At 33.0% G+C, this 17,081-nt stretch overlaps 1 protein-coding gene across 1 annotated transcript; it reads right to left on the bottom strand.

Moving 5' to 3' along the window:
- Window positions 1-8,597: 8,597 nt before the first annotated feature.
- Window positions 8,598-16,878, bottom strand: LOC21399700 (probable helicase CHR10). Its single transcript, XM_024169065.1, has 17 exons — window positions 16,687-16,878; window positions 16,500-16,507; window positions 14,732-14,810; window positions 14,462-14,622; window positions 14,246-14,377; window positions 13,700-13,880; window positions 13,341-13,476; window positions 13,139-13,256; window positions 12,651-12,740; window positions 12,295-12,402; window positions 11,975-12,178; window positions 11,587-11,712; window positions 10,854-11,512; window positions 10,257-10,402; window positions 9,223-9,387; window positions 8,997-9,111; window positions 8,598-8,913 (listed from the first exon to the last, which is right to left on the bottom strand). Exons 1-17 carry the CDS (start codon window positions 16,865-16,867, stop codon window positions 8,886-8,888), a joined length of 2,637 nt encoding a protein of 878 aa, XP_024024833.1. The 5' UTR covers window positions 16,868-16,878; the 3' UTR covers window positions 8,598-8,885.
- Between the last annotated feature and the right edge of the window lie 203 nt (window positions 16,879-17,081).

The following is a 17,081-nucleotide window of genomic DNA, read 5'->3' as shown; positions in this document are numbered from 1 at the left end:
TTACATATATATACATATTTATATATATTTACATATATATTTTGTAGGAATTCTTGACTATTTTTCTTTAATTTTTTTCGTTTTTTTTTCTGAGCTGCAATAAAGAAAGACAAAAAAAATATTAGCTGTTAATACATTATAATCGATGGTAATAAATTTTTTTTATTTTAATGAAATAATTGTTTTAATATATAAAAAATAGTATTACCTGATCGGTTTTCTTTTTCTCAAAGAGCTAATAGAAGAAGTTGACTCATGTTGAAAAAGGTTGATGGTGATGACTATTATTATATTATAATTGATATTATATTAAGATTTTTTTTAAAGAGAGAAGATATGAATAGTAATTTACCTTGGTTGGACGTTCACGATTGTAAAGGGTCCTGAAATTGATGAGGCTCCTTTTGAAGATGTTGATGCTGTTGGAAGTAAGTACAACATAGGTTCATCATCATTGAAAGTTCTTAAAATAATTGTGTCGGTAAATGCATCTCGATTACAAAATTAGATAGCAAATATTTTTGATATTGCTTTCTTATTTTGTTCTTTAAACTTTAAATTGTTCACATTTAAATAATTTTTATTAAAAACAGATAAAATAAAGGAGAGTAATACAATTAAGTGGCTTTTCAATTTAAATCTCTATTAAAAATAAACATATTAAAATCATGCCACATTTAAATCGCCACTTTTCTATCTAATTTTAAGCGATAAAAAATTGTTAAATTTGTACAAAATTCTATAAATTTGTATGCTTTTACATTTTGATTAGATAGCACTCAAAACACACATAAAAAATTGTAACATCAAGAATGGATCATCAATTCAAAGCATGTTGGAAGTGACGAAATATAACAAAAAGATCTTAATGTAACGACTATTTTGCTAAAATTAAAAAAAATGGACCAAATTGTTACCTGCCAAAGAGATTAAGGATCATTAATACTAATTACCCTTATTTTAAAAATACACAACTTTTTTCATGGTGCCTATATAATAGACTTTTTAGGTTCACTGAAATTACTGTGACGTTTGGTAAGGGAATTCGTACCCTGATTCGAATCATGGTTCATGGTTCGTTACAGTATTTTCTCTCACAAAAAATACACGTAAATCGAAAATGATTCTAATCTCATTATTCTAATCCATGAACCAAACGTCTCCACATTATAAATTACCTGCCATACTCAAACACCCACATCTCCTTTTATCTCTTACATCAACACGTGGCCTCCATTTTTGACGCTTCCTTCTCCCTTTTCTTCCCGTTCAACACGTGGCCAATAAAAGCTACCACTTGCAATGTACGGTAGCTAACATCAACAAAACCTCAAAAAACTTTTATCATAACATGATAAATCCTGCCCGTCCATAACAATGGAAGAAGAGAAAAACTCAAGGATAAAAAAGAAAAGACATTGTTCTTTAAATAGTAAAAATCGATCTCCTATTGTAGTATTGTAGAATGTTCTCTCCCTCCGACATTCGTTGATCCACCTTGAATTGCACGCCTATTATTTATGTTATTTTAAATATTTTGGTGTTATGACATTTTGTCTTTTCTTTATTTCTAATGATAATTATTTATTTTTAAATGGGGTGACATAAATAATATTTTTTATTATATATTTTTGGGTTTATTTTCCTTGTGAGAATTTGGTCCTTGAGTGCCTATCAAAGATTAACAAAATATGTTTTGATGTTTATCAACACCGGACGCCAGAATAAAATATGTTTTGATTTATTTTTTTTCCTCCATATTCCAAGAAGAAAAACATCAGAAACAAAACAACAAAAGTCTCAAACAACTGAAATCGACGTAGAACTCCATCATTGAATTCGAAAAGGCCATCAATGGTCCTTTTTTCTTTGTGTGCACAGATATCAACCTGTCAGTGGCTACATTCAAACACATTGTTGGCCATATGCAAGTCTAAAAATCTCGCACCCCACCGTGTGAAAAGACCATGACCTCTATGCAAGTCTAAAGATCTCGCACCCCGCCGTGTGAAAGGACCTTGACCTCTGTATCGATTAGACAAAAAAAAAACCGATAATATATTGATGATATCCAAGGCACCTGTCTTTTATGCGTCAAAATCCTCGCTATCGTTGTGCTCGCAATCAATAACAGTGAAGAAATCTTTCTTGCGAAACCTTGACGGATGGAGCTCATCGTTTTGACCGATGGTCAATACGCACCTTGCTATTTGGCTCGCCATCAGTGGTGGAGTCAAAAATATTTTTAGGGGCACGAAGTGAACCGAAATTTTAATTAAAATAAAATTACAATTATTTTAATTGAGTTTAATTCAATTTTTGAAGTTTACTGTTCACAAAATTATGGATTTATATAATATTTTGGTTGATTTTTATGTTATTTCCTATTTTAAATTTAAAGTACAAGTATCTTAAATTTCAAAAGTCAATTTTTGAGGTATAACTGAAACTTCTCTAAATAGATTAATTTAACATTTTTAGGGAGCCAAATTAGAAAGAAGTTTGTAAACAAAATTTTTGTTGGGGTTTAGATTAAAAGGAGCTACTTGGGCCAAGGAGGGGGAAGCTGCCCCCCTAGGCCCAACGTGGCTCCGCCACTGCTCGCCATGTTCTTCACCGCGCAATTCACATTCTGCTACAAATTCCTCGTATCGTATTCATGGCTTGGCAGAGCACGAACATCAAAAATCTCGAGTGCTTTAGTTGTTTTACGCATAGAGAGAATTGGAACGTGGTATGGATACCTCTGAACTTTTTAAATTTAGTAATTTGGTTCTCATTCTTTTTTTCAACTTTTAAATCTTTACAATTTAATCCCTTAAACTAAGACATGCGCTTCATGTCTTAGTTCTGTTGTTCAACACTCTGAACGCCAAAAAGTAGAGTTCATAGCAAAACTAAACCCTAACAACTCCTATGAAATCGTAATCCAAGCTCAAACTCTGACTATTAGGGAAATTCGACACAGAGATTTGAAGAGAGAGGCTTAGGATTTGAATTAGAAAAAAAAAAGATAAAAGAAAATTAGGATAATAAAGTCGTTTTAGATGGGTGGTCAAAGGCGAGTGAGAACTCTAAATGACGAAATTAAGATCAAATTTTTTTCCTCACACAAATCTCAACCCTTATGCAATTAGAGGCACTCTCTCCAAATTTCTCTAGAAAAATAGGAGATTTCTTCTGGTGGAATGGAAAAGTAATAGAAAGCTATTATATGTCAATGATAACATAACTTATTATAAATGTCCCATGTGGAGTTGCTGTAGCTGCCAAGCAGCTGTTACAAAAAGTAAGAGTGTTTGGTAAACTATAATTATAGTAGTTGTGCTGATTTTAAAATCAGTATAATAGTGTTTGGTAAATTATAAGGTTCAATTGTTGTGGATAATTAAAAAGTACGATTATAATATAATATAATATAATATATAATTACAATATAATATATATGTATTATTATATTTAATATAATAATAAAAACTATTATCATATAATATATTATATAATTATGATATAGAATATAATATTATTATAATACACAAAAAATATTAATATTTCAGTTATAATATAATTAAAAATTATAACTATATTATATTATAATATAATATATTATATTATAATATAATATAATATATTATATAATCATTATTATATTATATTAAATAAATATATTATAATTAATATATTATATAACCGTGTGTAATACACTATAATATATAATAATAATAGAATTATAAAATTGTATTAATATTTAATTATATTAATTATTAAATTATTATTAATCAATACAATATAATATATAATATATTATAAAATAATAATTATAATATCATATTATAATTATAATATCATATTATTAAAATAATTATAATATTATTATAATATCATATTATATAATAAAATAATAATATTATAGTTTTTAATATAATTATGATATTATTTGTTATAATATTACTATTATATTATATTATATTACGAGTCTGAATTTTAGATTCGGAAGATTGTCAATTTTAAATTTTATTAGGGGTATTATGGGTATTGTGAAAGTTTCATTAATTGTACTATGTTGATTCCCGCACAATTTAAAAGCTAAAGTTGTCTTTAGGCTGCTTCTGATTTTGGCTGTAAATTCTTGAAAGATTCTTAAAAATACACTTTTAAAGAGATTTACCAAACACTAAAATCAACTTCTGCTACAAACAGAAGCTGATTTTAGGATAAAAAAGTAATATCAAACTAAGCCTTTAAACTGGTCATACCAGCTTTTGGATTTCCAATTACGAAAATATATGCGCTAAAGCCGATCAATAAAAGCCTAAGTTCTCAAAATCTCATAATAATAAAATTATAATACTAAATTTGGCCCACTTATTTTTTTCTGCAGAAACTCTTTTTTCTTTTATCTTATCAACGTATTCTTCTATGTAACAATTACTACAGCATTGTAAACAATAACTAAATATATATATATATATATATACACGAGTTTTTAACGCTTACGTTTTTATGGTGGTATCTATCAAATGTAGAAATTTGATAACGATAAGAATTTATTATCATTGTAAACAATAACTAAATATATATATATATATATACGAGTTTTTAACGCTTACGTTTTTATGGTGATATCTATCAAATGTAGAAATTTGATGACGTAACATGATAAGAATTTATTATCATTAGCTGTGATTAATTTTTTTTCAATCAAATATTCAATTTATTACAACCGTCAAATTCATATCTTATAGTTAAATATTAGAGTAACCATTAAAACCCCCCACACACAGATGTATCTATATGTTCTAATGGTTACTCTAATGAGTAATATTATTTAGTCACAAGATATTAATCCGACAGTTGTAATAAATTAAATAGTTAATAAAAATTAATCACAATTAATAAAATTATATTTTTATCACGCTACATCATAAAAATTTTTATATTTAGAGGTGATTACTAATGGAACTCTAACTATTTAAAAACTCATCCATATGTTTAGAGAAAAAGGCTTTGCAACATTTTGCCACAATTTATGTTCAATTGCAAAAATATTGGATTGGATGTTAAGAACAATCACACGAAATCTTTAAAATATCATTGCCCATGAAAATTTAGAACGTTTTGGTGCAATTATATAGCAAAATTTAGAAACAAAAAAAATCATTATATAATTTTTTTTATGATATAAATATAACACAATTTGTCTCCCTACCTCATTTAATGTCTTCAGATTTATCATTTATCAATCATTTAAACACATTTTTAAAGACAGCAACACTTTTAAGGCTTAGTTTGGTAGTGCTGTGGATTTTTAAAAAAGTGCTTTTAGCTATGCTGAAGGAAGAAGCAACTGTTCCAAGAAGCAGCTGAGTGTTTGGTAAACTGTAATTATAGTAGCTGTGCTGGTTCTAAAATCAATATAATAACGTTTGATAAATTTTGAGGTGGAATTACTGTGGGTGTGTAAAATGACCAAAATAGACATAATATGAAACTTAAATATATATAATTATTTTTTGTATTTAAAAATACTTGTTTAACTTTAAAAACACATAATGTTATGATTTTGAATTTTTTAACAATAAATTTATGATAATTAATTTTCTTTTTTTTCATTTCTTTATTCACAATATAATTACAACTAAAAAGAACATTAATGACTAATCAATTTGTTGAACAAAAATGTACATTTTATGTTCAAAAACTGATAAAGGCATGAAAAGAATTAAGTCGTGTTCATTAATTTGATCTCGTACTTCATCCATTTCTAGTAATAGTAAAACTTGACTTGCTTCGTAAATGAATAATTAAGTATGTCTCCTAACATTTTCCATTTTTTCTTCCAAACACCAAAAATTTGTTTAATAAAACTTCGAAGAGATGAGCAGTGCAGAAGAGAAATTCTCTCAAGTTTGTTTTCACAAAAATAGAGTAAAAAAACAGGCGAGCAACAGAGTAAATTTTCTCTCAAGTTTATTGAAATACGATAAACCGTTGTCACAATAATATAGAACAACTTTACTGAGGAATATTGTAGACAAAACCGATTAGAACTTTCATTTTCCGAGTATTTTCCCTCTAAATTCAAATCACCAAAGATTCTAAAGAAGCTTTCTTGATGAGGAGGTGTCCATATGGTCATCCTTACTTTGGAGAGAAACAAAGGAATCCACCCACGGCCCACCTGTAGAACTGCCTAATTGTTGACTTGTGTTGGAGTACAAAGAGAAATCAGTTTGGCTGTCCAGTGCCAACATCTCAAAAGCCTTGAACGTTGCATTCTGGTCATCCTCACTGCAATCGACCACTGGTGCTTGGATCGGGATTTTGCCTTCGAGCATACTGACTACGGCGGACATGGTTGTTCTAAGACTGGGAGACTGGTTAGTACACAAGAGCGCCAGGTTAAGCATTATTAAAGCCTCCTTTTTGGAGTAGTTAATAGAAAAAAAAAATGAAATTTTTTGTTATCTTTTTTTTTATCATTTAAGGATCCACAAGGTGTAAAAGATTTCCTTATTCTTGTTTGACATAGGCCTTCAGTTACATGCACATAAACAAATCAGTTTGTGTAAGAGAATGACACGATTAACATCTAATGACATGAAGAACATCTAACTTTAAACTCGTTGAATGCACTTAAGATTAGAAAATCCATTTGAGAGACGGTGTCCATCTTCCGCCTCTTTGATGCACAAATCACAAAAACGATCTCCAGTCTCAGAGTCCCATATTGTTTTACCTTGTGGTATAGCACCCTCCATTTGGGAAATGCTAACTAAAAGTCTGGCAGATGTTATAATCTTTATCTTTCTCATTTGGAGGAGGCAGCCAAATACTACTGGGCCATGGTAAATATAAGCAAGTAATAGATTGCCTTGGATAAGAATTAGCCTTTTCTTATATTTTAAGATTGACTTATAAGCTTACAAAAGGAGGGTGTACATGGGATATTTTGTTATCTATCACATATCACGTATATATCTAAAAATAAAATAATATATATATGCACATAAGTGTGAGATAGCTAGTAAGTATACATGTCGTCCATATATTCAAAAATGGCTAACATCCACATGAGTAAATTTCCATCGATTTCAAACTAGAGGCCTAGAATCCAAGGGAAAAAAATAAAAATAAAGCACATCTTTTTTGCCCCCCACCATCCCCAACACAAGCGTTCTTCCGACTACTCTCAATCATTTCAAAAGGCAATCACCATACAAAACCTCCATTAACTGTTCATTTCCAAATTTTAGAAACATCTAGTAGATTAATAAAAATGAGCTGCAATGGTCTTAGTTCATGAAAATTTAATCAAACATACCTAACTACCTTAGCATTCTACCAGCAAAAAGGAATCGCTCTCTAAATGGATAGTTTTCTACTAACTGCAAAAAGGAATTCCGAAGAAATGAGAGCATGGATGCAAATGCAATATTCATGCAAAATTTATGCATTACCCAATGAATTTACAATTCCTAATCATATAAATACCAGGCATCTGTTTTTCCATGTATAGCAAAAAAAAAAAGTCTGTTTTTCCCCTCTAGTACTTGTTTTCCATGGCTTCCCTTCCATCTCTCACGAAAACCATTTCTCAAAAACACCCAGATTAAACATGAAAAAACATAGCCCACAAGCACTTACAGACTACCAAACTAAGCCAGAATCGAAGCAAACACCAAATAAACTTCACAGGAAAACTCTTTCGAAATGGAGAGAAACGAATCCAGAGCAAAAAATTTCTGTGAAAACATAACCAATCGAGACAAACGAAGATCAATTGAGTACTTACAAAGGCAATAGTCTTGATTTGAAGAGCTCCAACTAGCAATCCCACAATCGCACGACGAGATCATAAAACCCTAACCACCACGGACCTGTTTGACAGAGAAATGAGAGAGAGATTCTGCCAAAACTTCAATCGCATGGGCCTCCTAAAACCCTGAGGAGCACAGAGGAGACCGAGACAACAGAGAGAGAGATAGGAGAAATGGAGGGAGAGAGAGAGCACGCCTGAGAACTCGAGAAAGAAGAAAGACTCTTCGAGAGATCTGGAAAAATTTAGTTTGGGATTTTTCTAATTCAGCAAGGGTAATATGGTCATAACAAAAATTTCATTAAAAGGCAAATTAGATTGCCGCACAATCTAGAATCAGAAGCAGCATAAAGGCTGCTTCTGATTTTGGCATCCCATAATTCAAAAATTCTTTCACAAGCACTTTTTACTCTTTTTACCAAACACAAATAAACCCAAAACTTATTAAAAAAGTGCTTTTGACTGGTTCAAAATCAATACCAAACTAAGCCTAAAATAGAGTACTAAACACTGAACTGCTTTTTATTACAACTGATTTTCACCCAACACAGCTTACATCAATTAGTTTAAATGCCACAAGAATACCAAACTGTCCCGAACTTAAACAGCTACGGCAATTACATCTTCAAGAATAGAATTATAACTACGGCATGCAACTTCAAGAATAGAATATCAAATTCTCAATTCAAGAAAAAAAAAAGCACACATAATTTCTATTAATTAGAGATATAAGTATGTTGTTGTACAAATTCTTATTAATTTGAAACTTTTAGGGAATTATGAAAGAATTGAGAAAAAAGGGTGGAATAAATGAAGTTTATATTATACAAAAGTGGTTGAAAAAGAAGAGTTCAAAAACAAAAACAAAAAAGAAGAAGAAGAAGAAGAAGAAACAATTGCATTGCACCCACTCTTCCATATGTGCTAAAAAGAAATTGGTTGGTATTTTACAAACCATAAGCTGATTGTCCTAGCCGTTTTTCACATGGCTTTCACACTGCATAAACTTTATTATACTTAAGGAAGATGCCCGTTGCAACCTGTGAGAAACGTTGAATTGAACGTCTCAAGACGATGGCCTTCGGTAATAGTACCTGCACACAAAAGTTAAAAGAAATATTTTCTAATTTTTTTCACCACATAAGTACCACAGACACAAATGAAGGAAAGGACATACACAAAAATCTTTATGCCATAAATGGAAGCATATTTCCGAAGAAGACGCTCAATGGTGTACCACTCCGAACGATCTGATCCAGCTTGATAACCAATTCGTGGCATGTGGATGGAAGCTTTTTAGAGAACAAAACACAAGTATTATTCAAAATTTGACAATGGAAAGCATTAAAAAATTGTTGCAAAATTTAGTTTTGATATGATTTAGTAGTGAAGAAACTCCTTACCAGCGTTTTGAGCCGCTGCGTACGATGCCTTTGCTATGCAAGATTCCAAGTCTCGGATAGAAATGTTACTGCGGGGGATTTTGCGCCGAGAACTATAAGACTGCAAGACGGCCACAGCCACCCATTGAGGAGTATCACTATCCGTGCTCTGTTCACTGGAATTCTCTGCATATGTGGAACACAAATGCAAATGGGAACTTTTGGGGTACGTTCACGTGGAGAAAAGAACGAGAAGAATGTTTGCCGTCTATTCATGTGTTTCCCGACTCACTCCTTGGTTTTGTTTTGTTTTGTTTTGATTTTTTTTTTTAAGTGGAATAACTTACAAAATTATTTTTCTAGCGTTTGTAAATTTCAGCCAACAATTATATGCACAAGGGCATTTCAGTACTTAAGCTACTAAAACTCCTATTCCTAAAGTTAATAAATACTATAAAAAAAAAAAGAAATTAAATGTTCCCCTTTCTATTTCATTCATTCCTTTTTGATGATCCCTCCTTTGTTTTTACAAGAGAAAAGTACATAATTTGCCATGGTTTTGTACATGCCTATCATATACGGCATTCTAAATAACTGGGTGCCATCATGGCCTTTTGTTTTCTCTTTATTAATTGAATGACAATTGTTTATTTTTTAGTGTAGTGGCATAAATAATTTTTTTTTATCACCTTGAGTGGTATTTCTGATTTTTTCCAATTTTTTAATTTCATTTCTTCCTTTTTGAAACTTTTCCCTTTCAAACGTTCCGTTACAATTTGATAAACGAGTCCTTAAAGCAATGATTACAACTTACAACAAGCATAGCTGAAATGCAAAACTTACGTGTTGCCCTAAAATATCTACTTGTTTCAGATTACTTTCCCGTTATATCTCTCAGCAATTAGCAATGATAAACAGACTTGAGAATACTACTGTGTAATGTTGATTTACTGTTGAGTACACCACTGATTGGGGGTCATTAACTAGCAAGTATTCAATTACGAAACAGTTCAAACTATTGACATTATTTTAACATGGAAAGAATAAGAATTTACCATTCACTCTTATGAGGTGAAGATCACCAAGCTGTAGGTCTTTAAATTCAGAAGCCCGGTTATATGCACCTGGTATGCTTGCAGACAGTTTGGCCAGTGCGTCAAACATGCCTCCGCGTCCCCAGTTTCCAGAATCGTCAACACAGCTATGAGATCAACATATACTTCTAGTCTTAAGTGAAAACAAACCACCTCTATGGAGGTGAATTAATTGCAAACATAAAGCAGGTCACAAATAAATGAAATCAGGGCAACTAATCCTGTGTTAGGTATGAGGATTCGTGTCATGGTTCGAATCATGGTTCGTGGCTCGCTACAGTGTTTTCTCTCACAAAAACACACGTAAACCGAGAATGGTTATGAATTCGTGAACCAAACGTCCACTAAAAACTATTTGGCATATTGATATTGGAATAACAAAGAGGATACACACTTTAGCAGGAAATAAAAAAAGGGAGACAAATCGTGCAGGTCAATTGGCCTTTGGACATAAAATAAACTACTGTTCGTATGCTATTGTTCCAGAGCTTCTTTTTTTTTTTTCCAATTGAAAAAGAAACACTTCTGAGGAGGCATTTTCCAGAGAGCCAAACTAACCTGAAAATAATGGTGGGCTCAGATGGACAAACATCCGAAGGTTTGGTGCAATCTCCATAAACAAACTGGACAGCTCCCGATTCTGACATCATATCACTGTCCAAAGGGGTGACAGGGTCCCTGACAGACAACGAATGATACGCAAGGGCTCCCCACTTTAACAATTTCTTATCCTCGGCCTTCTTTTTTGCAGCCTCAAGCTTAGCATGCTTATCCTCATCTAATTCTCTTCTTCTGAAATCCATAATTTGCTCGTCACTTTTTTGTGATTCCTCCTTAAATTTTTTTACCCACGAGAGATATGACGCCACATCAGAACTAGAATCAAAATCAAAAGAAGCAGAATCTCCTCGAGCACGAATACATCCATTTAAACTATCTGTTGGGTTAACCTCAAATTTCCTATCATCTCTGGCTGCTACTTCTTCACAACGCATTGCAGTTACCTTCTCAGCCATTGCATTCAACTCCGAAATCTTTACTTCACCAAAGTTTTCATCATCGATCTCAGTAGGATCAAACATACGTAATCCAAATATGACAGATCGCAAATCTCTAGCTTCAACTCCAGCAGATTCTCTAATTTCTTGGTCTTCCACATCATTCCCGACAACATTGTAACTGAGCTGCAATTTCCTCTTTGCTCTCCGCATAATGACCTACATTAACTCTTTTGAAACAGAATATTGTATATATCGCCATTGATGATAATGACTCACGTCTAAGATCTCACCTCTTCGACAGTACGTTCAGTAACGAGGTTTATAGACAACACCGGTTTCATTTGGCCTATCCGGTGTGCTCTCTGCAAAGCTTGCTTGTCAACCTGGGGATTCCAATCTTGCTCGTAGAATATAACCTGGATTAGAAAGCAATTAATGTAAGAAGAGCACGCAATTACTATTTGCTTTATACATGATAGACGTTCAGGATAGAATTATTTTAAAGAGAATCCTTTGCAATTATACACTATAAACCTCCAATGTATTAGGTGAAGTAGGAGCAAGTGAGGGTCTCAATTAAGCATTCCATAAATAATACCACATCCAGGTTCATCTTCATTAGTTGTGATTGGGAAAATTCATAGTTCTAACAAAATTGTAACGAACTTAAAACTTAACAGTATCAGCAGCTACAAGGTTCAGACCAACTCCCCCAGCCCTAGTAGAAATCATAAACACAAAAGCGCCATTTCCATCAGGTTGAGAATTCGAACTTCTTTCGTCTGATTGTCTACTGAAGCTTCTTATAGAAGCAAAACGCTCCTCAGCTCGAATTGATCCATCAAGACGCTCATAGGAATATCTTCGCAACTCCAAAAAATCCTATGTTGGAGATAAAGGTTATCTTTTTTCAATTTAGAAGAAGCAGACTAGCATCACTATCTCAAAGGAAAAGTAATTTCTTTTGCTATTGAAACAAAAGAGAAGAAAGAGTGAACCTGTAGGATGTCAAGAGTATGGGTCATCTGAGCGAAGAGAAGGACGCGGTGCCCAGAATCATGTAGCTTTTGAAGTAGTTGGTCCAAAATAATAAGTTTACCACTGGCCTGTTAGAAATTCACAGACAAACAGAGATATCAACCGACCGGAAGCTCCATGAGAGTAAAAAAAAAATTAATTTACCATAAATCAGATACAACATGAGTTTGCCGCTTTGAGAAACGTAAGCAATCAAGTCTTTCTCTTCCTCTTGTTTAATTTCGATCACTCAGTAGCTACTAGATATTTATAGCACATACTTGCACACATTTCAAAGTCCTTCCTTTACCAAATGAATCTAAGAAACTGGAACTACCTGAACCAAGTGTTCACCTTCTTCATACGGTTCAGGCTCAATGCCAGGGAAAAGGTAAGGGTGGCTACATGCTTTTCGTAATTGTATTACCTATAACACAAGTAACAGATTAATCAGTGAGCTAGAGATGTGCAAGCATTCATAAATCAATGATGGAGAATGGGAATGTGAATCACAGTTGTAGTGGTGAATTATAATTTAAACATTTGTGCAAGGACAGAAGAATTACAAGATTAAAGTTGTAGTCTGTAACAACCAAAATTTCCACTAATTGCCAGGAAAATGAAAGAATACTTTTAAAGAAGGAACATATATTTGTTGTGGAACAAAATACTTTTGCAGAATTAATTTCTAGTCCACTAGGTAAGGAATAAATAAATTATAAAACAACAGAAAATACAGGGAAAGATGAAAAAGATGTTCACGGCGATGTATAGAGGTAATACAAGAAACAAGCCATAGGAGTGAAATTGGAGAAAGTAACATACAATATTCTGTAATGATTGATGATTTGAGGCTGCAGAAGAGAATGCAAGTAGTTTAGGTAGCTCCTTCCTCAATATTGACATGTAAACCTTCTTTTGTAGACTGACTAGTGGCACCATCCTATCATGGCAAATATCTTAGCATTGTACAGTAAGAACGGGATTAGGAAGTTGAGTGCCTTTAGTTCAAAAGGTAGAAACATACATTGTTATCTCAGTAAGTGGTGGAAGGATTAAATTCCCATGCTGAATAAGTCTAGATTTTGTACGTCGAAGCATAAAGGCTCCCACTACACCTTTTAAAGTTTTAAACTGCTCTTTTACTTTAGACGGATCATGGCCTATTCCAGAACAATAATAAGCGTTACGTTTACAAAAATACTGGTCCAGTGGTAAAAACTCTCTCACTACTTTAAGCAATCACCAAAGCCTAAGTTGGGAGAAAATGTAAAGGAAATAAATAGAAGGCTATAATCAGGTTCTTTAAAAACCAGAGCTAAAGCCGCCAGCGTCATATTGAAAAGAAATGACCAAGACATCCTTTTTGGAATTTAAATCATTAACCTGAAGAAGGATCTCCAGCTTCCTTGAATGCAGAAAGGAACTGGTCCAGTCCCCCAAAGACTGAAGGCATACAAAAATGCAGCAAAGCCCAAAGTTCAGTGAGATTGTTTTGAATTGGTGTGCCAGTCATCAGTAGCCGTCTTGGTATGAGAAAGCGCTCTTTTAGGGCATTATACAGAACCTGCCAGGATTGAAGCATGCAAAGATGACTACAACGAAAACCTTACAAAGTTCATATATACATATGTGGTGCAATGTAAAGCATAATTTAAGAACAATATCAGGAAGAAAATCTCCACATTAATGTCATTTCCTCTTCTTTAGATCTTTCATAAAGAATTGTTACATGCAAAACAGGAAATGGAACAGTAATTTGTAGTCGTTTTAAAATCTAACAGTCAGGTATTCACTATTTATTGCACAAGAAACTGAAATTCACCCTATCACAAGCCTCATAAGTCCAGTAATTACAGTAACAAGGCAAGTCCCATTACATACAGCAGTTCCTCAGTGTGCGAAAGAGCGCTACAAAAAAATTAAACATACACTAGAAGGGTTTTTAAGCCTTTGAGCTTCATCAATTACTGCATAGTGCCATGGTATTTGAGAAAGGAAATCCTGGTCCATCAGTGCTATGTCATATGTTGTCAACAGCACGTCAAAAGGTAACAACAAAACCTGTCAACAGATCCAATTAGAACAAATAATCGATGGACAAATAGATTAATTGAAAATCATACAATGCACCAAATTAAAACTCACATCATTTTGTGAGGACTGTTCTTTTACTTGCTCATATACTGTTCTACGTAAACTGCGACGGTGTTCCTTGTCACCAACATAACGTAGAACTCTTAGTTTTGGAGCAAATCTGTCCATCTCTGATACCCAACCATCGGTTACGCTTAGAGGACATAGTATCACTGCAGATATTTGAATAACAAATAAGGAAAAGAAGAAAAACTCTTAAATTCATAGCGATCCACAGCAAAAGCTCCAAAGAGTTTTTAGCAAGAGACATCACTAACTCACAAAATGGCCCAGGTGACAACTTTTGAATTTTCAAATAGCTCATTAATGAGATGGCTTGAAGTGTCTTTCCTAGCCCCATCTGAGAAGGAACAGAGCAGCATGCTGAAAACAGGCATTTATGTTGCTACTATGAAGCTTTGCCATTTCAGCTCAAATCACTGAAATAGTTGACTTATTACGCAAAGATAAAGGGAAATGACAAACTATCCATTCCCCTTGGTGAAGATATGGAGGTGAAGCTTTCACCAACTAAAGATTATGCATATTAATGACGGCTTGGATATTAGTAGCCAAAAATTTTAATTAATCAAAGAAAAAAAATATCAAACGTTTGGACCAAGATGTTTTAGAACTCAAAATCGAGACAACAACATAAAGCCAATAATGCCTGGTAAAATTTCACCTCTCTCTGTTATGCCTTTAGGCTATGACGTATCTCTCACCGTGTTTGATATGGATTCCCTTCTCTAAACCCTCTATATTTGAAGAGACTAAAATTAGGGTTATTTGAAAGATTTGAAATCCCAGTCAAATGTTCCCAATCCATTTTCCAATGATGTAAAAAATGACCTGGAGCGTCAAGTGCTTCAAGTGCCGAAGCCAAAAATATTTTTTGGAGGTATGAGTTAAACCAAAATTTTGAAGTAAACGTATAATGTAACTATATATTTTCTTAAAATATTATGAACTAACAGTATAATGCAACTATATATTTTCTTAAACTCTTCGTCTCTCTTTTTACCTTCTCTTATCTATTAGGAATAGTGCCCTAGAGCAAATATATTTATGCATTCATTGACATTAATTCAATGAAGTTTTATTTCATTTACTTTACACTCCAAGTTACTATCCTAGGATTGATTGATTGTAAAAGTTTGCAAGCAAGCAAAGTTCTAAGACTATTATTATCAAAACCTCAAATTATGCATATGAGATTGCGTATGCAAAGTTCCACTAGTCCCCTTGCCCCTCGCCTCGCCTCCACTTTTCCCTCCTACTAAACAAGCTCTAAAAATTAAGCTTCTTCCAAAAAGTCGGAGAATTTCCCAAATTGAACCTAGGAGAGTAGTCTGGCAAAAGCCGAATCATGCTGAAAATATATTTAATAATGCTCAATGAGAAGCCACATGATTAAGCTAACAATAATTAAATAAAAAAAATAAAAGGAAGAAGAGAAGAACAAAACGATTTAATGTAGTTCGGCAACATACCTACATTCACGTGCTAGGAAAAAAGAGAACATTCACTAGTAAGGGCTTCTCCAAAGCACGCTAAATTGGTGTGAAAAAGGGGCTTGGTGTTGCGGAAGAGCTCCAACCAAGCAGCAAATTTGGAAGCAATTTTTGCCGTGAATTTGGTGGGGTGAACGGTGGAAACGCATATTTGCATTTCTACTGTTCATTCCACACCAAATTTTACTTCAAATTTTTTTTTATTTCTTTCCTTTTTTTCTTTTTTTAATTCTTAAAAAGAAATATACATGGAATATTTTTTTAGTATTAGAAATGGTGTAATAAGTTGGAGATGAAATTTACTGTTTGAAGTGAAAGTCACACAAATGTTAAGAGTTAGAGATTCTTGAAGACATTACAAGCAGATAATCGGGTAAGTTACCAACCCTAAAATCAAGAATTATTAACAAACGTAATTATGTTATCTTTCCCAAATATAACGAAGCTTCACTAAATCAATTGAAATTGGACTATAAAATAATCAAAGTCACCGCAAAAATAATGTTCCAGAGAGTGAGAGCAAAATGTATTCGTACCTCGTCTCCTGCAAATGAACATTCCAATGGAAGATCAATTCAAATAACTCACAAAATTTCTTTTTCTCTCAAACATCAAATCAAATGCAACAATCCTTACTGAAAATTCGTATCGGAATTTCTCAACCAAAACCGACATACAAACAGAAGGAAAAGTTTGATGAAATTATTGAATTCCAATACTCACCGAGAACGACGTTGACGCCGAGAATATACCGCCGTACTAGCCATGAAACGCCTTCTACTTGGTGAGGCTTCAGAGTCGCCGTCACGCCAAGCTCATGCGGCTTTACCGGCGCGTCGCCGGCGCGTTCGTCGGTGGCATGGATGATCTTCGCCGCGGCTTTGAGCCGGTCCTCGTAAGCCATTTCTCTCTCAGTTTTTTTGCCCCCGGTTGATGTTTTGAACCATGAGCAGCGGAGCGAACTGTTTACATATTGACCAAATTATCCTTTAAAAATTATTTTCTTATGAATTTTTAATTCGAATTAATATGTGATTTTATATAAGAACCTTTTATTATAATAAAAAAAAATTAAATGTGACTTTTTATGAAAATTTTTAATTGTAATAAATTTAAAT

The sequence above is a fragment of the Morus notabilis genome, unplaced genomic scaffold, assembly GCF_000414095.1.
Source record: "Morus notabilis unplaced genomic scaffold, ASM41409v2 Scaffold261, whole genome shotgun sequence".
Taxonomy (NCBI): Eukaryota; Viridiplantae; Streptophyta; class Magnoliopsida; order Rosales; family Moraceae; genus Morus; species Morus notabilis.
This window is presented reverse-complemented; position numbering and strand designations above follow the sequence as displayed.

Coding starts and splice junctions, on each gene's coding strand:
- LOC21399700 (XM_024169065.1), bottom strand. CDS start 16,867: ATGGCTTACGAGGACCGGCTCAAAGCCGCGGCGAAGATCATCCATGCC. Junction 12,179..12,294: donor ATACTCTTGACATCCTACAG/GTTCACTCTTTC, acceptor TCTCCAACATAG/GATTTTTTGGAGTTGCGAAG. Junction 8,914..8,996: donor TATGGCATAAAGATTTTTGT/GTATGTCCTTTC, acceptor TTTTGTGTGCAG/GTACTATTACCGAAGGCCAT.